Genomic DNA, 22,663 nt, shown 5'->3' on the forward strand with positions numbered 1-22,663 from the left:
ACACAATTTTATTCTAGCCTATATGGTTCCTGAGTTATAAGCAAAAACATGAATTAGGTCTGTTTTTAAAGATTGAATTATCCTAAAAAAGTCACTCCACCAATGGAGAAAATGAATGGGATGGCCCTGCCATTAGTCTATTATTATTAATCTAGGGAGTGTTTACTTGTCACAGACTATTCACCTTTGGCTTGCTCACTGGGGTTTTGTTAGACAACATTTTATTCTCTGTAAAGATGCTCTTTGTTTGTTAAAAGTAGGCCTACTATACAAATAAATGATTTAAAAAACAATTGCTGCATTAGAAACATATTGACTGCTAGGATAAGTTGACTATAAGATATGACATCAGACTTTACTGGGAAGAAAATATAGAAACTGGACCTCCAATTTGAACTTGTTTAGTTAATTAATCACACACACGCACACGATTGAACAGTACAATTATTGAGTGAACAACCCCCGAGCAAACTGTGGCTAAGTGTTTGCTTGAAGGGATAGTTCACCCAAAAATGATAGTTCTCTCAATATTTTCTTACCCTCATGGCATTTCAAACTCATATGACTTTCTTTCTTCTGTAGAACACAAAACATGATATTTTAAAGAATATATGAGTCAAGTCAGTGGGATCCAACACTTTCAAGCTCTAAAAAGGACAAAGGCAGCATGAAGGTAATCCATACGACTCGAGTGGTTCAATCTATGTCTGCTAAAACGATATACGTAAATGCTTTGAGTGAGAAAAATGTCCATATTCACTATAAATCTTGTCATCCGCAGTCTCCTTGCTGTGTTCATAAGAGAAACTTGTTCACACACTTCCTCGTGCTTGACGCATGCGCACAGCGCTGTACATGAATCAAACACAGTGTTGCCAATTCACAGTTTTTCAAATATAAGTCTATATAAAAAATACTCAAGTTAATATATGTGTAATCTAGAGAACAACCCATCTTAATACATCTAAGCTGTCTTTACCTTTACTTTTGCCCTACCGTTTTAAAAAACACTATTAACCTTAACCTGCCGTTAACTTCCAACACAGTGCTTCATGTGACTATAAAACACATTTTATCATCAAAGGGGCTGAATTTTGATCAAAGATTCATGAGTTTTGGAGAGGTATCCAAGGTAACGATCTCAAGAAGGGTGATATGAAGTTGGGGAGATGAAAATAAAAGCATATTTATTCCACTCTTCATTAGGAGATGATGTGTGGTCGCTCATCAAGAGGAACAGCAATCGAAGTGCTCGGGGAGAGCAGAGAGCAGAGCGAGATTTCAAGATGTGTCCATCTGAGCAGCTTGAGTTAAACTGATTGTTGTAAAATTGTTTAACACAGCCACAGATGAATCATCTTACGTAGGTCAATGAACTCACTTGAGCACAGTTTATAAAGCACCTGGCAGCCACAATGCAACAATGAAATTTACTGAAAGTGGTTTGTGTTCTGTGCGGCAAACTCCAGGGTGTGTGCTTGTTCTGAAAGCATTATGAGAATGCTGAGAATGCATCTGCTTCTTCTATGCATTAAAAGTTTGCAATTTGTTGTTGAAGGGTAGGCTCAGACAGAATCTGTGGACCGACTGCATTTTCTGTGTTGGTTTGGGGAATTTTGTGGAATGGATTAAATATGTTCAAATGTTTTAAACAGAGCACAACTCTTGTTGGCAGCGGAAAGAATTACAGAAGTGATAATGTACAGACAGCCGTTCATTCTTGCAAAATAAACCAAGACAGGGTGATCAAGACATGACCCCAACGTGGAATGCTTATGATGCAACTACTTACCAAATAAATAAATACATGATTTAAGTTTAATTATTTTATTAGTTTACTTGTATAGACCGCTGAGTGATACCTGATTGGCCAGATCAATACCAGACCTTCCAAGACCCTGATTAAACCCATACCAGACCATCCAAGACCCAGACCAATGCCAGACCATCGAATACTCTGACCAGACCAGATCAATACCAAACCCTGACCAGATTAATACCAGACCCCTCAAGACCCATACCAAAACCAGACCCCCTAAGACCCAGACCAATAACAGACCATCCAAGACCATGACCAGATTAATACCAGACCCTCTAAGAGCAAGCCAATTCCAGATCCTCCAAGACTCAGACCAGGCCAATACCAGACCCTCCAAGACCCAGACTAATACCAGACCCTCTAAGACATCTATTTAGCCAGGCATAAACCTAATTTATCCATCAACTCACAATTAGGCTGCTTTAGTTAGGTCTGCCGGAACCAGAAACATCTATCATGATCTATAACTCTGCAAAATAATGTAATGGCATCTACGCTAATATTATCTGAATTTCCCTGTCTTAACCTCTGGATTCATATCCCAAGGTTACCAGATCCAGCTCCGTTCATGCTTGGCAGGGCCACGTTACCCACGTTACCCCAAAGGGCAACATGGGCTGCGAGATTAAATATGAATTTTGAGATGAACTGAGTTTTCCTGAACACTCTTAGTCTGCTATTGTTTGCAAAAATGAGTAAATTCACAGCTAAACAGTGTATTACAGGTGCTCCCGCCCCAAAGTCACGCAATTGGTTGAGCCAGAAGTTGACATGTCACAAACTAAGGGAACAAAGTTTTGAAAGTGCTATAGAGCCAGTGTTTACATTTTTCGGGGGAAATCAACCTACAAATGGCTTACTTACTGTAGGCTATAATTGTCTCGGCGATAAGAGACATTTTTTTTTTTTTTTTTTTTTTTTAATGTTAAAATAATCACACAAGGATGTTGGTTCACATTATAAAAATATGTATTTATATGCATTACCAGTCTGAATTGGCTCCATACTCTTAGCACTTATAATTGAATTCACCCTTAAACCAGAGAGAGTTTGTTTTCGGAGATCAGCCTAATCAAAATCAGCTGAAGACATCAGTGAATTGTAGCAGACTGAACTGTACGATGACAATGTAAACAGAGCACGACGATCCCCTGCACCTTTTGGGTTTGAAAGATTTATTTGAGGGCTTGCTTTCAAGAAGACCATGAAGAGGTTTTAAGTGGTTTGATGATAGTGGTGAGTGTCTTTTAATTTTATGTTGATCTGCATGTATGATTGCTTGGTAAATGTATCTATCCTCACTGGGGTAGGCTATTTTTGTATGTATTCCACAGTCTACACAAAATGATTTCTCTCTATTTTACATTCATACTAACGGCTATTCAAGGGTTGATGTATTTACTAATTGTTCTTTATTGGACAAGATTCGACATGTGTCATTGGTGAGTCTTCTGTGGTCATATAATGTATGTTGGTAGATTGCAAATCTCTGGGTCATGAGCGAATGTTTAGGGGTGCGGCTCATGAATATTAATTAGTTTATTATGACGTTGGTTAACCTGTGTACAGCTGTAGATCACGTGACCTAATTAATATGCATGAGCTAGCCCAGGGCCCCGGGAGGCTTAACCAGGCCCTGCTGCTTGGTGTCGGACTCCACTGCTAAGTGTCTCTGAGTGATGATGACAAAATGCAGCCGTTGCCAGCCAAATATCACTTCAGTCTATTACAATGGACTTCAGAGGATGAACTGATGCTAACTCCAACCATAAGACATGGGATACTTCATATGCCACTGCCTGAACCTTGGACTTCACCAAAATGACCTACTGGTTGAACTGCAATGCACCTCACTGATCTCTGCCTGCATCACCTTGGTCTAGTGATGGACTACACTCTTATAATGGAATACATAGACTATCAATTAATTGCCAACAAAAGCCTTCATCAGCCAATTAACACAGGACAATGCATCTATGCGAACTTCTGCAGTTAATCCAGAATGAACTTCAAAGACATTAGTCATTAATCTTACAGTTCATACAAAATCTTTGTATAAACACTGGCCCTTAACACTTACTTAGTTTACTAATTTTAAACCATGACTTGCACTATACATAATTAAGTAATACTGGCATTATATTCATGATGTTAGCCAGAGGGGGAACTGGCCCCCACAGTGAGTCTGGTTTCTCCCAAGGTTATTTTTCACCATTAACCAACATCTTATGGAGTTTTGTGTTCCTTGCTACAGTTGCCTTCGGCTTGCTCAATGGAGTTCTAAATACAATAATTACTTATTTTTAAACACAATTCTCAATCATATTTTATCAAACCACACAATGATGACTCTAAGACATTATAGATATTACAGTTTCATTTTCTGTTAAAGCATGATTTTCTGTAAAGCTGCTTTGAAACGATGTGTTGTGAAAAGTGCTATACAAATAAAAATGACTTGACCTGACCAATACCAGACCCCCTATGTCCCAGACTAATCCCAGACCATCCAAGTCCCAGAAAAATACCAGACCATCCAAGACTCTGACCAGACCAGATCAATACAAAACCCTCCCAGACCCTGACCAGATCAGTACCAGACCCTCCAAGACAAGGCCAATACCACACTCTCCAGATCAACACCTGATCCCCTAAGACCCAGACCAATACTAGACCCTCCAAAATTCAGACCAATATCAGACACTCCAAGACCCTGACCAGACCAATACCAGGCCCCCTAAGACCCAGACCAATACCAGAAATTTCAAGACCGAGAACAATACCAGACCCTCACCTAGACCCTGACCAGATCGATATCAGACTCTCCAAGACCCAGACCAATACCAGACCCCCTAAGACCCAGACCAATACCAGAAATGTCAAGACCGAGAACAATTCCAGACCCTCCCCTAGACCCTGACCAGAATAATACTAGACCCTACAAGACCAGGCCAATACCAGACCCTCCAAGTCCCTGACCATATCAATACCAGACCCTTCAAGACCCAGACACAGAACAAGACTAAACACATATGTGAGCAAAACTGATGTACTATATAACCCTTTTTCAACATGAGCATCAGCAGGTTGGATGGACCAACAGAAGCCCATGTGAATGTTGCCCCAGGAGCTGGTTGGGCTTTAACCTCTCGCTTTAAGGGCACAATATAGTGCAGTAACCTTCAGTAACCCTCTAGCTGCTGACTTCAATACTATGTCAGCCTTGGGATTTCGGCTCAATCTTTTCAGAAATGACACAGAATCACTTCAAAGATTGTCTTGAAATATTTTGTATATTAGCTAGAGCTATGCAGAGTAAACTCATTAGTCCGGTCTTATGAAATGTTGTTTTAAGAACACAAAGCACTCTTTGTTGAGATTACATGAATGTGTTTTGCCTTTGTAGAGTTCATGTCAGCTTGATGTTTACTGCAAGCTTGCTCAAGCGTCTGTTGTTGAAGCATTAGCCCTGAGGGAGTTGTGAGTGTCTGAATGTGTTAAGAGCTCTTGATAAAGTGTATCTCTACCATTTATCTGACTCTGCTCTCTAATAGTACTCTCTATCAATCTTTTCTCTATTAGTTTTTCTGTTTGTTCTCTGTTCTAAATTAAACTGAATGATCATGATGGGTCATTCACACCTGCCTCTCCAGCTCCTGTAGTGAGAGCTGCTGTGAGCAGGTGCTGCTGTTAGTAAATCTGTGTAATGCAATGTATGGTAAATTCATCATAGGACCCACAGATTAATGCATGCACAAAAGGCTCAGAAATTAATCAGTGTTTGGGGTCAGTGGTGCCTGCACTGTTCAAAATGTTTTATTGTATTCAAAAATGTTATTTAATTTGAATTTAAATTTTTTTTCCTGACAAATTAGATTACACGAATGAAAGTAATTTTTATGGCTTTTGTGCAATCGCAAAATAAAACCTGACAGGGTGATCAGTGCCCCAACGCAAAGCGGATGGCGATAATGACCGCATTGTGTCAGGGTCCTGACACCCTGTCAGGGTTTATTTTGCAATAATGACAGGCTGGTTGTACATTATCCCTTACATAAATCTTGTTGTTCAGGTGTTTCCTGATTTGTATGTGCTTCACAATAGCAACAAGAGAAAGAGAGAGGGAGATGTCAGAACATAACACCCTCAACACTAGACGCAAAGAGCTGTCTACATTGGTTGCAGCGCCTTCAGCTGTATAGCTTACTCAAGCTACTCACTTTATTATCCCAGATCCTTCTGAATTAAAATGATTAGGTTTCTGGGCGTACCTCCATGAGGAAATTCTACAGATGCCCGTTTGTGGCAAAAATGCCCCCGAAAATGATAAAATGCCCCAGATATTTAAATTGTGAGAACAAAAAAATGCCCCTGCAATCTGTCATGTATGTTAAACATACATCTGTAATGCATACATGTCAACTGTGACTTTAAACAATAGAACGCTGTATAACAGAGATCTCTCATTGTTTTGATATTTTGTGCATTTACAGCTAATTTTGTCATTTATAATTAACAGCCATAATTGTTTAGATTAAGAATTTATTTCAATTAAATGATTCATTTTAAGTATTTAATATAAATGGATGACATTGTGTGTTTTTATATTGTACAAGCATACTCCTGAAAGTCAATTATAGGAAGCAAATATTAACTTAACATATTTCAGCCAAAAATGAAAATTCTGCCATACTTTTCACACTCTCATGTTGTTCCAAACAAGGGCTGGGCAAAGCAAAAAGTACAATATAAAGAAAAATACAAAATAAAAAAAATTAATATTTTTTTTCATATAGTTCGATATCGATATTTATCATGATATATACTGTACATTTCATATCATTAATGGGGGCAGAACTGCATTCCACATATTTGTTAGACCTCAAGATTTAATTAAACAACTTGTTTGTTTACAAGTAAATTCCATAGGGTAAGCTACTTTAAAGTACACTCAGTTTAAGATTTAATCCTACATAAGGAGTGTGGCCTTGTTTTGATAGAATTTAGCCAATTTCATTATCTTCAGCTGATGTTTGACTCCACTGAAAAAGTTTCTTGTGACGTTTCACTGTCCAGCTTAGTAGGTGATGGTAATGCACCATAAACGGCAATAAATATCAACAGAAGAAAACTTAAATTTCCCATGACAGCGCTATGGATCATGAAATAAATGTTTAACTAATAGTACATAAATAAACTGCAATGGTGTTGATGTTGGAGTTTTTGTTATGTTCAGTCGACAGCTGATGTATTGCATTGTCAGTGCTGTCTTGTTCGGTACACAACGATATTAAATTAGCCAGATAGCTAGCCAATGGCTAGTGGCTACCGAGCCCGATTGGTTTCTATGACAGCAGGTCTGCCTGCTAATACTTCCTAACAGGCTGATTTCATGTCTCAATTAGCTAATTGTGTGTATTAATATGCCGAACTGCTTGCATTTTTAGCGCCATGTCCCTGATCCGATCGTCTAGCTGTAGAACTTAGGCTAAATATCGAAAAGTACTCAAAAGATTATCATCGATATCAAAAATGTATTTTTTTCTGATAAATAGATATAATTTTATTGCCCAGCCCTATTCCAAACCCATATTATAATTTTTTCTTCTGTAGAGTATTAAAGATGTTCAAGCTGTTGTTTTCCATAAAACAAAAGTGAACAATGACCACATCTGTCAACTTCCAAAATTAAAAAAGGCACTTTAAATGTATTGTAAAAGTTGTCCATTTTGTCTTGTGCACTATATTCCGAGTCTTCTGAAGTCATAATTTTATGACTGAAATTTTAATTCTTTCACTGGATGTCTTTCCCTGTGCCTTTGCTCACAGAACTCCTTAAGATATGTCTTGATGCACCATTTATGAATGTGAGTCAGATTTGAGAGCTGTGGTGGAGGAGAAGATTATCAGTGAATAATGATTTCAATTTCAGTCTGGTCCTCACACAAAGCTATCATATGACTTCAGTAGACATGGAATACAGCGAGTTTTAAGGTCCTTTCTTGAGTTGTAAAGCTCCTGCTCACCATTCACATTGAATGGAAAAGAGCAATGTGAATATTGTGTTCTATGGAGCTAAGAAAGTCATACAGGTTTGGAGCAACATGAGGGTGAGTAAATAATGAAAGAACTAAGTAATAAGCCATGAGAGGGCATGCATTACTGTGATTTTACCACGGGTAAGTGTCCTGGTGTAATTTTTTCGTTTTCCACATGTAAATCAATCTCCTCCAACCATTTATCAACTGTTTATCCATCATATAAACCAAAACTGATCACCAAATGTGTTTTGTAGTCATTTCACAATATCTTGGAATGCAGCTCATCCAATCAGAATTCAGGGTTGGAACTATCCGTTTTATAATTTTCCTTTTTTGGTAAACTTTTCCTTAAATAAAAAGTCTTCAAAAAATGTGTGAGACTCTGTGATTAACATTTCTTATTGATTCATACAGTAAACAAAGAAAAGCAAAACATTTATACACAGAATCAACATTTAACCCCTACCACTAGCCCTCCCAGTCCCCAACCTGACCCCCAACAAACATTCCTGTGGTCACACATGAGTATATACACACAAAAAACAAAACAAAAAATATATAATAATCACACACATTTATAACTATACCTCTCTCTCCACTGCCTCTCCCCGAGAGCCCTCCAAGAACGCCAAATAGTTGTCCCACTTCCCAACAAAGGAATCCAAGTTCCCCAGTCTTCTAGATGATACATCCTCGAAAGCCACCACCCTCCCCATCTCCGTGCACCACTCCTGAAATGGGGGCGCTCCAGCCAACTTCCATCCCCTTAAAACAATTTGTATGGTGATCATAACACTGTTTAGGACCCAATTTGTTGTGTGTTTATTCCCTATATTGATGACCACCCAATTGCCTAAAATACAGAGTCTGGGGCTAAATTAAATTTGAGTGCCCAATACGTCACACACAAAACTCTGAACCTTCAACCAAAATTCTTAGATCTTAAACACACCACAAAAAACATGGTTTATGTCTCCATCTTCTGATTTGCATCGCCAGCAGGTGGGTGTGTCTTTAAGACCAAGCCTATACAATCTAGAGGGGGTCCAATAGAATCAATGTAAAATCTTGAATTGCATAAGGTGCACCCTTGCATCTCTAGATGCAGACTTGATGTGTTTTTTAGAATCCTAGCCCACTCTCCCTCCTCCAATACCAAGTTTAAATCTCTCTCCCATAATCTCTTGACAGAAGTTAAAGCTCTGTCCCTCAGACTCTGAATTAGCAGGGAGTAACACATTGATGCCTCATGACCTTTTCCAAAAGCAGTAATCACTACTCCACTGTAAATACCTAAAGAACTGAGATCTGGGAATCCCAAAATGTTGAGCCAACTTTTCAAAGGATCTCAACACTCCACTCTCATATAGGTCACCGAGTGTAGTAACCCCCCCCCCCCCCTCACAATCCACTCTGACCAGCAGAAAGGGGACTTATTAATACATAATTTTGGGTTCAGCCATATGCTCGAGGCAACATTTAAATAAATGTCCGAATTAAACACTCAACACTTTTGTCCATACCGCATGCAAATATGAGATAACAAGGTGTGACTTCTCCGGTTAGTTTGATAGAAAGGCTTTGCAATGGCGAAATAGGGGCAAGAACTTCCTGTTCAATACAAAACCAGGGAGGGGCTCTCTCAGGTGGAAGCGACCAGTGAGCCAAGTGTCTGAGACCGAACACATAATAATAAAACAAAAACTTGGGTAGGCCTAGCCCACCTTTGTCAATCAGCCTATACAACTAACAGAAATGTAATCTGGGACGTTTACCATTCCAAATGAAGGACTTCGCTATGCTATCAAATTGCTTGAAATAAGAGGGGGACATCTATAGGGTGAGACTGTAGCAGATAGTTGAATTTTGGAATGCAAATGACTTTTTATTAAAGGGTCAAAATTAACTAACTAAATCACACAAATTTCCTGGGAATAAAATACCCAAATACTTAATGCCCTGTTTGGGCCACTGGAAGGCGCCTGGCTGAAAAGCAGTTACTGGGCAGTATGCTGTCAGAGCCAAAGCTTCGGATTTAGACCAATTAACTCTGTATCCCGAGAACTTCGAAAAGGAATTAATAAATATGTGGAGGCAAGGCATAGATCTAGTGGTGTCGGAGATGAATAATAAAATATAATCTGCGTAAAGCAGAAGCTTATGCACCAGACCTCCCACCTTCACTCCTGGAAAATCATCCTCCTTTCTTATCGCGGCTGCTAATGGTTCTAGGGCAAGATAGAACAATAATGGGGAAAGAGGGCACCCCTGCCGAGTGCCTCTATCCAGATTAAAATAATCTGAAATTAATCCATTCGTTTGTACCACCGCTACCGGGTGTCTATAAAGTAACTTAATCCAACCAAAAAAAAGTATTCCCGAACCCGTACAGAAAATGTATAGTCCCTGCCAGATGGGTTCAAAAGTCTCCAAATATCTGTAAGACCAAGATATTTACACATCCTGTGAAGCATCATAGTTGCTCTAGAGGGTTTACACACTTTTGCTTCACTATGATCAAAGACTGAATCCATCAAAAGATTAAAGTCTCCTCCCAATATTATATTATGAGGGGTGCCAGCGGCTTGAAACATCCCTTCAAGATCTATAAAAAAGCCCTGATCATCAGCGTTAGGTGCGTATATATTAGCCAAAATCAACCTTTGCCCCTAAATAAAACAATAATTACTCTTCCTAATTTATCTTTAATCTAAGACATTTGAATTGTAGATGTTTACTTAGTGTAATGACTCCCCTGCTCTTACTTGAGCCAGCACTAATGAAAACATGTCCACCCCATATTTTCCCAAATTTTTGATGAGTTTCTTGAAGAAACATTGTATCATATTTCTTACACTTAAGGAGAAATTACCTTTCTTCTTTTTATGGGGTGCCCCAACCCATTCACATTCCATGTGGAGAGAGATAATCCACTCATATTAACATTTTGACATATTAGAAAAAATAGATTGTGTGTCAAAAATAAAATTATAAAGACCACATTCCTCATTAGTGCAACAATCAAACCCCGAACTTTCCCCAGAACAAAACAAACAGAAAAAAGAAAAACGTGCACATTAACCACACGCATGCGTCCATCCCTCTAAACTCAAACAGTCCATGTATGCCTATGAGAGTCCTCACGACAACTTTGCCGTCGGATTGCTCAAGTCCGGTGTTTCTATACAAATTTTGTGAGACAGAATTACACAACAAAAGATAATTTATAAAACTAACTCCAGCCAATAGGCGGAATAAACACAAAGAACGTGTAGATTCATCCACATAATTGACCCGAAGGTGTGTTCCTCCACAAAACAAACTCCAGCCGCTAGCGGAACCAGCAAATAAAAAAAAAAAAAAAAAAAAAAAAAAAAAGGTGCTCAGTTTCCTCGGACAGTCAAACGAATGTTCCATGAGCCAGCCCATTCGGCTGCAACATGAGTGCAACAAATGACCTAATCACTCCAATGACTTGCAAGAAATACTCCATGTGTGTGAGACTCTGTGAAATGTACCTGTGCCCGCAGTACTGATACCAGCTAAGGTAATGGCAGCCTCTTCCACCACGTGTTAATGCTGACCTGCTTCACAAAGTTTAATGGCTCACCCAGCTGCAATTAACTTTGTGCCCAGTAAAGCACCAAGGCTATCGGACTGACACTGAGGATAAAAGGTAAATTTACGCTTCTTCCAATAGTGCTTCAGTCCTCTTAATGAGAAGGTGGCCTGCAGCTCGAGAGGTTATTACAAACAATGTCACACTGCAATGCAGGTACAGTACATTCAAATGAGACTCTAATCCTCTGCTCGTGTTCCCCTGATGGTGGTGTGGAATTAGGACATCACTTTGTGAAATGTCAGCAGCTCACACAAACACATTATGATGAATCAAATTCAACACAACTTTGACACAATACTTTACACTGAAATAATTATAGGGTTCAAACCACAAGGAAACACTTTTCCTTGATATTTTGAACGTTCATTGTACTTTAAGAATTGAAAACTTCCTCCCCAAGCTGCAAAATCTCATCCTGAAATCTGCGTAGGGTACCAACTCTCTAGGGGTGCACCAGAAACTCCACCGGCTGCCCTTACTCGCACTTATATGTTATACCATGACCCGGTAGCAGTCGCGAAACACAGACGATCACCTTGCGCTCGCACTTTTGCACCACACCTCGCAACTCCTACCAAAGTCGTTTATGTCAACTAAAATGATATGCCATTTTAGTCAGAGTAAAATCGACTAAAATTAATATGACATGTTGTCAGCAGTTACAGAAATACTCAAACCAGCCCATCTGGCACCAACAATCATCCATGCGACTATCTAATCGGCCAATCGTGTGGCAGCAGTGCAGTGCATAAAATCATGCTTCAGTTAATGTTCACATCAGAATGGGGAAAATATGTGATCTCAGTGATTTGGACCGTGGCATGATTGTTGGTGCCAGATGGGCTGGTTTGAGTATTTCTGTAACTGCTGATCTCCTGGGATTTTCACACACAACAGTCTCTAGAATTTACTCCGAATGGTGCCAAAAACAAAAAACATCCAGTGAACGGCAGTTCTGTGGATGGAAATGCCTTGTTGATGAGAGAGGTCAACAGAGAATCACCAGACTGGTTTGAACTGACAAAGTCTACGGTAACTCAGATAACCACTCTGTACAATTGTGGTGAGAATAATAGCATCTCTGAATGCTATTCCGAGATGCAGGTTGGCACTGTTTTGGTGGCACGAAACAATATCAGGCAGGTGGTTTTAATGTTATGGCTGATCAGTGTATATATAACAATTTTATATTAAAAAAATTATATATACTTTATATTTTACATATACAAAAATATTATTTAAAAACAATTGCAAAGTGTCTAAAAAATGCATTGTCCTCTCCTAATTAATATTATAAATCATTTTAAAAGAAAGTTTGTCCCTTTATGTCATGCCATATGTGTTATAAATATTAAAAACTAGCATTTTGAAAATACCAGCAGTTGTGGAAAAATACTTTCAAGGTCAGATCACGAGGGTGTTCAAATGTGCACATGGTGATTTTCCCACCGAAATGAAAAAGCAATTCATTTACCTTTATTTTTTTTTACTAGATTTTTAAATTCTTTTCTAACTATTATGCATATAGCTTTAATGTTCTAATATTAATTGAGAAGCTACATGGAATATTTTTACTTATTAAAATCAGTAAAAAGTAAATAAATAATTGTAAAGAATGCAAAGTATTGGCCTTTCATTCAACTTATATATTTGATAGTCAATTGTCTTGTGTGCCAACAACCCTTTATCAGATTGATCAATAGAATCTGATCCTGTCTTTATCTGTCCAACAGTGTCATCTAGTGTGTCATACAAAAACCGTTCACAGCAAGTGTGCTTGTGATTCAACAAGATTTATTGCAATCTACAAAAGGATTCAATGACTTTTTTATTTATTTTTTTTTTACAATTTAATCAAAATATAATCTCAGTAAAATACAAATGGCAAAGAAATATCAAATTCAGTTTTAACCAAATAATTTTACGCTGACAAACAGGCACCGTCCCACCTACAAACAGCTGCAGTGCTGTTATGGTTAAATACAAAATACTGTTCAATGAAGCCTGTCAGGCATCTTGTCCTTTTTCATAGCAAACTAAAACTTTCCAGCAGGAATTTAGCAAGAGTAATTCTTGAAAACAGATGTGTGTTCATCTGCGCGAGGAGTGAGACTCCAGGATCTGGATCACCAGTCTGTTCTTCAGGCTGCGCAGTTTGGTGCTGTAGTTCTCCTGCAAGACTGCGTTCAGACGCAGACGAAGACTGCGCAGACATGGTAAAGAGTTGCAGTCTGGCACGTTCAGCAGTGTGTGGAAGAAGTCCTGCCAAAGATCAGCATGAATGTTCCTGAGGGGTGGATTAAAAGATCTTCAGAACAGCTGAAGCAGTCTATAATACTTCATCTTTAATATCTGCATGCGTGTCGTGCATCATGTTTGTGTGTGTGTGTGTGTGTGTGTGTGTGTTCAAGTTCAAGATAACATGGTAATGTGCCATATATCCATGTGAAATGGAATATTCAATTATAAAAAAATAACTCACCTTTTGAACACTCCATTTGTTTTCCAAACTCCACCTTCATTTTTAACTTGCATGTACGTCCCAAATATCATACAATAGACCGTTCCCGCAATGCCAAAGTAATCGGTCTGTTAGAAACACAGCAAAATTACAATTTTAAACCCAAAATTTGTCCTTCTGAATGCAAAACGTAATTTATGACTATTTAACATAAACGTGTAGCATTTTTAAACCCACTGAGAAACGACTAAAAGAATATTCTTCAATAATTCCCACAGAAGCATGCGACTGTCTGCTTCTTTTCACTTTTCAAGAGCAAGTGACAGTGCTGTCCTAAATAGCAGACTACGAAAATTAGATGGGAAAGCAAATCTGTATGCATTAATATAATTCATATTAAGGTCTTTTCACACTAAACATGAGGTGAAAAAGCGACATGAATATTTGTTGTAAGCTAATTTATGCCGGTATAACAGGTGGCACAACTAAAAAGGCAAACGTGTGTTTGATGTCTTTATATGTGTGCACATATTTTACTACATTATGCTTTTGTTTTGGGGTTTTTTTTTTTTCCTAAAAAGGAACTGTAAGCATTAACTAAGATCAAATTTCATGAGATTAATCACGATTTTTTTAATCATTTGACAGTCCTAGAATTATGTTATAAAAAGGTGATATGGTGCCAAGGGGACACTGACTTTTTTCTTTCAGTGCTTTCAAATTCACTGAACAAATTCAATGTCTGTATTTTTGATGAGGTAGGTGTGTAAGTGTACATATACATCATCTGTTGATAAAACAGTTTTCAATGCGTTAGCGCCCTCATGTGTGTGGCTGTGTATGGCAATGTCTCCATCCACATCACCCAAAGCTTACGTTTTATTGGTTTGTGGGATTTCATTGTGTGGCAAAGAGAAAAAAGAAAATACTCCATATAAAAAAAGCTCCATTAGGAATTAGGGGAGCACGATATATCGACAGCCGTTATATCAATGACCGATAATTAGGAAAATGTAAATATTAAAATTGTACTGATAGTGGAATCACAGCTACCGCAATTCTGCTTTATTTGCTTGCCACAGAGAATCTCAGGCCACGTCCACACTAATACATTTTAGTTTGAAAACGCTTTAATTTCACAACATTTACAGACAGGGCCCTCTCGGGCAATTGGCCCGGGTAAAAATATTGCTTTTCCAATTAATTGCAATCTTCATTTGAACAAACCCCATATCAATTCTTAAAATCCCAAGACAAAATTTAGGTGTACATTGATGAAGATGGTAATATCAATTATTTCAGTATACATCTGAAAACATAACCGAAAATGAACAATATCCCTTTCAATTGTTACGGAGTACAAACATTCTTTTTTAATGCTGTTAACTGGATAATAATCGGTACATTTTGTTCCAATTATTTTTTCATGAAACCAAAGACCAAAGGGTTTAATGACAGAATTACACCACTTCCTGTTGCCTAAAAAAATAAGTCTGTTTCTGCTCACAATGAACCGAAATGGAAAACATTTTGTTTTTAGTCCCTGCCAGTCACAATGAGCTGTGAATTATTGGTTATCTGTATAGGCCCAAAAACATTCCATGTCAGTGCATTCTTAATAGAAATCAAAGTCAAATAATTCAAGAGAATTCAAAGTCTTCATCACAGAAAGTAATCGCATTTGGTGTGAAAGGACCTTAACAGCATATGTACCATCCGAGTGATACCTGGGTAACTCACTAAACCTGCACAAAATACACCAAAGCTAACAAACTGGGCTAAACATTCCCACAATACATTGCATCCATCTGCAAATTTCTCTTAAGGCTTAAAGGATGCCAAACTGAAGAGATTGTATGGGATTTGTGATTGTATAGTAGTATTCAAGACAATATCCCTGTACCACTAGCTGGGTTTCCATCCAACTATATGTACGCGCATTTTGAAATTGCACATAAGAAATTCTGAATGGAAACACTTGATATGCAAATAAACATTTCTAAATTCACAAAAAATGTAATGCGCTAGGAAGAGGTGGATTTTCTAGAGTTTCACATTAGTTAAAATGCGCATTAAGGTGATGGAAACAGTTTATTCACAAAACGTGTTTTGACCATTCGTGCACGAGTTATGAGTGTGCGATAGTTTGATGTGACTAGCCCAATGAAAGATAAGACCTTGGCACACAATTCTTTGAACATTGCGCTTGTCATCTGGATGTGTTTAACCCACAGCTGGTCGATAAAGTGGGTCCTCACAATCCTCCAGAACAGTTTCGAGAGTGGGCGCTCTCAGGTATGCAGAGACTGGCGGTGTGTGGGCATCGCAGCTATTTCAGCCCACATTATATCAGATATTACACTTATTCTGCGGTGTCTTGTGGATGCATTTAATAAAATGAGATACTTGCTCCAATCTTGCAAATAAAACTGTCCCCAAAGCAGGGAGAGGTCATTCAGCTGCTCCATCATGACGAGGCGGCTCACTCATGATAATGCGCATTACGTAGTGGATGGAAACACACAACAATTCATATTTTCTCAAGTCTAATTTTTTTAAATGCACTTAAATGCAAAACTTTTCGATGGAAACCCAGCTATTGTACAAACTAGTATACAGTGGGAAAGTGCACTTGTGATGGTGTGGTTGGGGATGATGGTTACCTGGTAGTTCCAGGGTCGCCCGCTCAGCATCTCCACACACTGGAAGCCTGATGTCATACATTTGGCAGTGAACACTGTGCCTTCTGGGAAGAGTGTCATATCAATGCTCTGACCCAGATCAACAAGAGCCAAACCGTGCTGTAGATTATCCTGCTCAAAGCAGTCATTCTCCAGAAACCTGAATCAGAGACGAACACCAGAATACTTGTTTTCATTGGAAATCAAGTGGACGTGTTACGATGGGCTAAATTTGGAATAACACACGTCCATGCTACACTTATGTTAATGACATGCAAAGGCAAAATGCAGTATTTTGTGAAAACCGAGTTGTTGACTATGTCAGGTTTGGCTCCGCTGTGCTCAGATTCAGAGAAAACAATAACAGTAACTACAGTAGCTGCAGTAACTACAAAATCTGCACTTACACCAAGTAACTTTGAAGCCATTTTCCTCTGTTTCATTGTTGTCATAATTGTGTTTTGCCCTTATGGGGCAGTCTTACTGCAGTATATAGCATGTATACTGTACACAGTATGTACAGTGCATCTGGAAAGTATTCACAGCGCTTCACTTTTTCCACATTTTGTTATGTTACAGCCAGATTCCAAAATGGATTAAATTCATTATTTTCCTCAAAATTCTACAAACAATACCCCATAATGACAACGTGAAAGAAGTTTGATTGAAATCTTTGCAAATTTATTAAAAAGAAAAAATGAAAAAAAAAAAAAAATAACATGTACATAAGTATTCACAGCCTTTGCCATGACACTCAAAATTGAGCTCAGGTGGATCCTGTTTCCACTGATCATCCTTGAGATGTTTCTACAACTTGATTGGAGTCCACCTGTGGTAAATTCAGTTGATTGGACATGATTGGAAAGGCACACACCTGTCTATATAAGGTCCCACAGTTAACAGTGCATGTCAGAGCACAAACCAAGCCATGAAGTCCAAGGAATTGTCTGTAGACCTCCGAGACAGGATTGTATCGAGGCACAGATCTGGGGAAGGGTACAGAAAAATGTATGCAGCATTGAAGGTCCCAATAAGCACAGTGGCCTCCATCATCCGTAAATGGAAGAAGTTTGGAACCACCAGGACTCTTCCTAGAGCTGGCCGCCCGGCCAAACTGAGCGATCGGGGGAGAAGGGCCTTAGTCAGGGAGGTGACCAAGAACCCGATGGTCACTCTGACAGAGCTCCAGCGTTTCTCTGTGGAGAGAGGAGAACCTTCCATCTCTGCAGCACTCCATCAATCAGGCCTGTATGGTAGAGTGGCCAGACGGAAGCCACTCCTCAGTAAAAGGCACATGACAGCCCGCCTGGAGTTTGCCAAAAGGCACCTGAAGAACTCTCAGACCATGAGAAACAAAGATTGAACTCTTTGGCCTGAATGGCAAGCGTCATGTCTGCAGGAAACCAGGCACCGCTCATCACCTGGCCAATACCATCCCTACAGTGAAGCATGGTGGTGGCAGCATCATGCTGTGGGGATGTTATTCAGTGGAAGGAACTGGGAGACTAGTCAGGATCGAGGGAAAGATGAATGCAGCAATGTACAGAGACATCCTTGATGAAAACCTGCTCCAGAGCGCTCTGGACCTCAGACTGGGGCGAAGGTTCATCTTCCAACAGGACAACGACCCTAAGCACACAGCCAAGATAACAAAGGAGTGGCTCCGGGACAACTCTGTGAATGTCCTTGAGTGGCCCAGCCAGAGCCCAGACTTAAACCCGATTGAACATCTCTGGAGAGATCTGAAAATAGCTGTGCGCCAACGATCCCCATCCAACCTGATGGAGCTTGAGAGGTCCTGCAAAGAAGAATGGGAGAAACTGCCCAAAAATAGGTGTGCCAAGCTTGTAGCATCATTCTCAAAAAGACTTGAGGCTGTAATTGGTGCCAAAGGTGCTTCAACAAAGTATTGAGCAAAGGCTGTGAATACTTATGTACATGTGATTTTTTTTCATTTTTTCTTTTTAATAAATTTGCAAAGATTTCAAACAAACTTCTTTCACATTGTCATTATGGGGTATTGTTTGTAGAATTTTGAGGAATATAATGAATTTAATCCATTTTGGAATAAGGCTGTAACATAAAATGTGGAAAAAGTGAAGCGCTGTGAATACTTTCCGGATGCACTGTACATATTCTGTATGCATGGAATTCACGGACAATCTACTATATTTGCCAAAATGTGTGTGTACAGCGCAGAATATAGGGCTTGGCCATATGGCTACAAAAAATATATCTCAATATTTTCCAGCCTACTGCTGATATTTGATATATATCTCAATAATTATGTATTTGCATAAAAGGGATTTTTTTTTTTTTTAAATCAGTAGAATCATCATTTTACTACAGTTTTAGTGCCATGTCAAAAAAATAAAAATAAATAAATCTACGTTTGAGAATAAAACTGAAATGTTTTGAGAATAAAGTCAAAATTACGACAATAAAGTCATAGCATTATGAGAATAAAATTGTAATATTTTTTAGACAGTAAAAAATAGTACGGTAACAGTAAAGTGGTGCGTCTGGTTCTTTACATACAGTAAACCCCACTAACCAGGTAGACAACATTGGCTGTGCAACTTCGTTGTCAAGTTTGCTGAGCTGAATTTGTGGGAAGTTTTTGTGAGCTCTCTGTTCATAAATGAGTTGTGCATTAATACAGGAGTTTTCAACCTGTGGACGCCTGTCAAGCAATATTACCAACTAGTTTCAATGGAAAGTAGCTAAAGCCTGCTCGAAAAGTCGCTAAATGACGGCATACGCTAATTAGCATATTTGTGACATCATCGCATCTCATTTGCATTTTGCATAGTGTCTGCCCTTTATATGTGTTTGCTTCTCTGTGCTTACCGTACATACTGTAATACCCTATTAATTCCCTATATCTATAAATCACTCAGAGAGAAAGTTAGAAGCGACAGAAACATTCTTATCTTTTCTCTCACACAGCGCTCAGCCATAACAAACCACTATTTACAAAAAACACTGTGTTTGTGATTCTGATCTAATTCCAGATCACTCCGTGAGGGTGCTGAAACAGACTTCATCATCATCCACAGGATCCATAACCTCAGTGCTCTTCCCCCTGTGGGGCGATATTGGTTGCAGAGGAAGAGCTAGAACCTGCTGCAGGACATGTTTTAAACGAATAGGCAGCTGAAGTGCCAAAGAGCTGCAGCACCTTATCTGGCAGTTTGTGCTCATAGCATGCATCTTCAGACAGCCTCAAACCATATCTAATGGGGCTTTTCCACTGCACGGTACAGCTCGACTCGACTCTGCTCGCTTTTTGGGGGTTTTCCACTGTGGATAGTACCTGGTACTTTTTTTAGTACCACCTCGGTCGAGGTTCCAAGCGAGCCGAGCCGATACTAAATGTGACGTCAAAACCCTGCAGATCACTGATTGGTCAGAGAGAATCGTCACTACCAGCGTCACTGGATTTGCGACATGGGACATCAATCCGCTAGTTTTAAAGTTAGCGACAGCAATATCATTTGTTCATGCGACTTTCGAATTGTAAAAAGAAATGGCTGTGCGCAAAACCACGCCGTGGTCAATAAACGAGGTGCAGACGTTCCTCTTGTTAGCGACGAACGAAACGAAAAAGTCTTTCAGGAAGTGTCTCAGCTGTTGGCCGCACACGGCTACCACCGGACCTACCAACAGTGTAGGGAAAAGTAAAACAAAACTTAAGTGACTACAGAACCATCAAGGACTACAACAGCTGGAGTGGTTCAAACAGAAGAAAGTGGAAGTGGTTCGACCAAATGGACGCTATTTATGGCAACAGACCACTGAGCAATGGGAGGGAGAGTGCCCTGGACTCGGCCACGAGTTGTTGGAGTCCACGATGGAGGATGGTACGTTTCGTTATGTTAACTCTATATTCTGCTTGAAAGCTTCACTTTATTTAGTTGACCAGCTACTGGAAAGCTTGCTTCTAAAACAACCAGGCCAATTTAACTGTTTCACTTGTGTAAAAGTGTCCAATGCAATCGAACTGACTGTGTTCATTCATCTCAGTGGAAGACGTAATATCAGCCATAATTTTTAACATCTCTTCCTTAACTCATTTGATCGGACTGCGAGAGTCAAGGCATTTTTACAAAAAATTGGATTAAAAATTCTAAATAATATTGTTGTTTTATTTTCAAGATGATAACTGGACGCTGCTCTCGGAAATAAACCTGGAATCTGATGAGATCAAATGACATCAATGTACATGCTTCTGTTTGAAGCCCTCTAGTTTCCTTACTATTTTTATTTTTTTTTAACACCGTAGACAGTATACAAAGTACACTGCACAGTATCCAGTATGTAGTAAGTTAGTATTCCATTGTGAACATGGCCAGAGTCTCAGGTGAGCTGTACATAACGGGAAGTACCTCTCTCCCAACAGGAAGTTGTCAGGTTTGATGTCAGCATGTATGATGTTGGCCTGATGTAGCTGCTCGACCATGTGCAGTATGCAGACAGTGAAGTAGATCACTAGAGCTTGAGGCATCGCCTTCTCACTGCGGTTCTTATACAGGTTAATAACATTCTAGAGGGATGAGACAAGAAAACATGTCAGCTCACTCATATTCAGGGGTTACAGTGGGATTTCAGAGGTGGGGAAACCCTAAAGTCTAGTGGTGATTCTGCACCCAACTTTATGACTTTTCAATTATTTATAAATTCAATCCGATAATTAATCCTACTGTAACTATATATTATCAATTCTAAATGGAAAAAAGTGCTAATACACACACACACACACACACACACACAGGCAGCCAAAAGTTTGGAATAATGTACAGATTTTACTCTTATGGAAAGAAATTGGTACTTTTATTCACCAAAGTGGCATTCAACTGATCACAATGTATAGTCAGGACATTAATAACGTGAAAAATTACTATTACAATTTGAAAAAGAACTTCTTAAACTACTTCAACGAGTTATCATCAAAAAAATCCTCCACGTGCAGCAATGACAGCTTTGCAGATCCTTGGCATTCTAGCTGTCAGTTTGTCCAGATACTCAGGTGACATTTCACCCCACACTTCCTGTAGCACTTGCCATAGATGTTGCTGTCTTGTCGGGCACTTCTCACGCACCTTACAGTCTAGCTGATCCCACAAAAGCTCAATGGGGTTAAGATCCATAACACTCTTTTCCAATTATCTGTTGTCCAATGTCTGTGTTTCTTTGTCCACTCTAACCTTTTCTTTTTGTTTTTCTGTTTCAAAAGTGGCTTTTTCTTTGCAATTCTTCCCATAAGGCCTGCACCCCTGAGTCTTCTCTTTACTGTTGTACATGAAACTGGTGTTGAGCGGGTAGAATTCAATGAAGCTGTCAGCTGAGGACATGTGAGGTGTCTATTTCTCAAACTAGAGACTCTGATGTACTTATCCTCTTGTTTAGTTGTACATCTGGCCTTCCACATCTCTTTCTGTCCTTGTTAGAGTCAGTTGTCCTTTGTCTTTGAAGACTGTAGTGTACACCTTTGTATGAAATCTTCAGTTTTTTGGACAATTTCAAGCATTGTATAGCCTTCATTCCTCAATACAATAATTGACTGACGAGTTTCTAGAGAAAGCCGTTTCTTTTTTGCGATTTTTGACCTAATATTGACCTTAAGACATGCCAGTCTATTGCATACTGTGGCAACTCAAAAACAAACACAAAGACAATGTTAAGCTTCATTTAGTGAACCAAATATCTTTCAGCTGTGTTTGATATAATGGGAAGTGATTTTCTAGTACCAAATTTGCAATTTAGCATGATTACTCAAGGATAAGGTGTTGGAGTGATGGCTGCTGTCTAGATTTGATCAAAAATGACTTTTTTCAAATATTGATAGTGCTGTTTTTTACATCAGTAATGTCCTGACTATACTTTATTATCAGTTGAATGCCAATTTGGTGAATTAAAGTACCAATTTCCTTCCGAAACAGCAAAATCTGTACATTATTCCAAACTTTTGGCCGCCAGTGTATGTGTTTATATATATATATATATATATATATATATATATATATATATATAAAAATG

General features: G+C 38.9%; 1 protein-coding gene across 2 annotated transcripts in view; it reads right to left on the bottom strand.

Annotated features, from left to right (window-relative positions):
* Positions 1 to 13,265: 13,265 nt before the first annotated feature.
* The window catches only part of LOC127415776 (mitotic checkpoint serine/threonine-protein kinase BUB1-like), a 33,367-nt gene continuing 23,969 nt past the window's right edge, over positions 13,266 to 22,663 (bottom strand). For both annotated transcript variants that reach the window (XM_051654684.1, XM_051654685.1), the window contains exons 22-25: positions 21,013 to 21,170; positions 16,607 to 16,784; positions 13,965 to 14,071; positions 13,266 to 13,769 (exon numbers count right to left, since the gene is read on the bottom strand). In XM_051654684.1, the coding sequence (XP_051510644.1) occupies positions 13,574 to 13,769; positions 13,965 to 14,071; positions 16,607 to 16,784; positions 21,013 to 21,170 (639 nt within the window). In that variant the 3' untranslated portion in view covers positions 13,266 to 13,573. The remainder of the gene's footprint in view (positions 13,770 to 13,964; positions 14,072 to 16,606; positions 16,785 to 21,012; positions 21,171 to 22,663) is intronic.

This window comes from Myxocyprinus asiaticus, chromosome 25 (genome assembly GCF_019703515.2).
Source record: "Myxocyprinus asiaticus isolate MX2 ecotype Aquarium Trade chromosome 25, UBuf_Myxa_2, whole genome shotgun sequence".
NCBI classification, from domain to species: Eukaryota; Metazoa; Chordata; class Actinopteri; order Cypriniformes; family Catostomidae; genus Myxocyprinus; species Myxocyprinus asiaticus.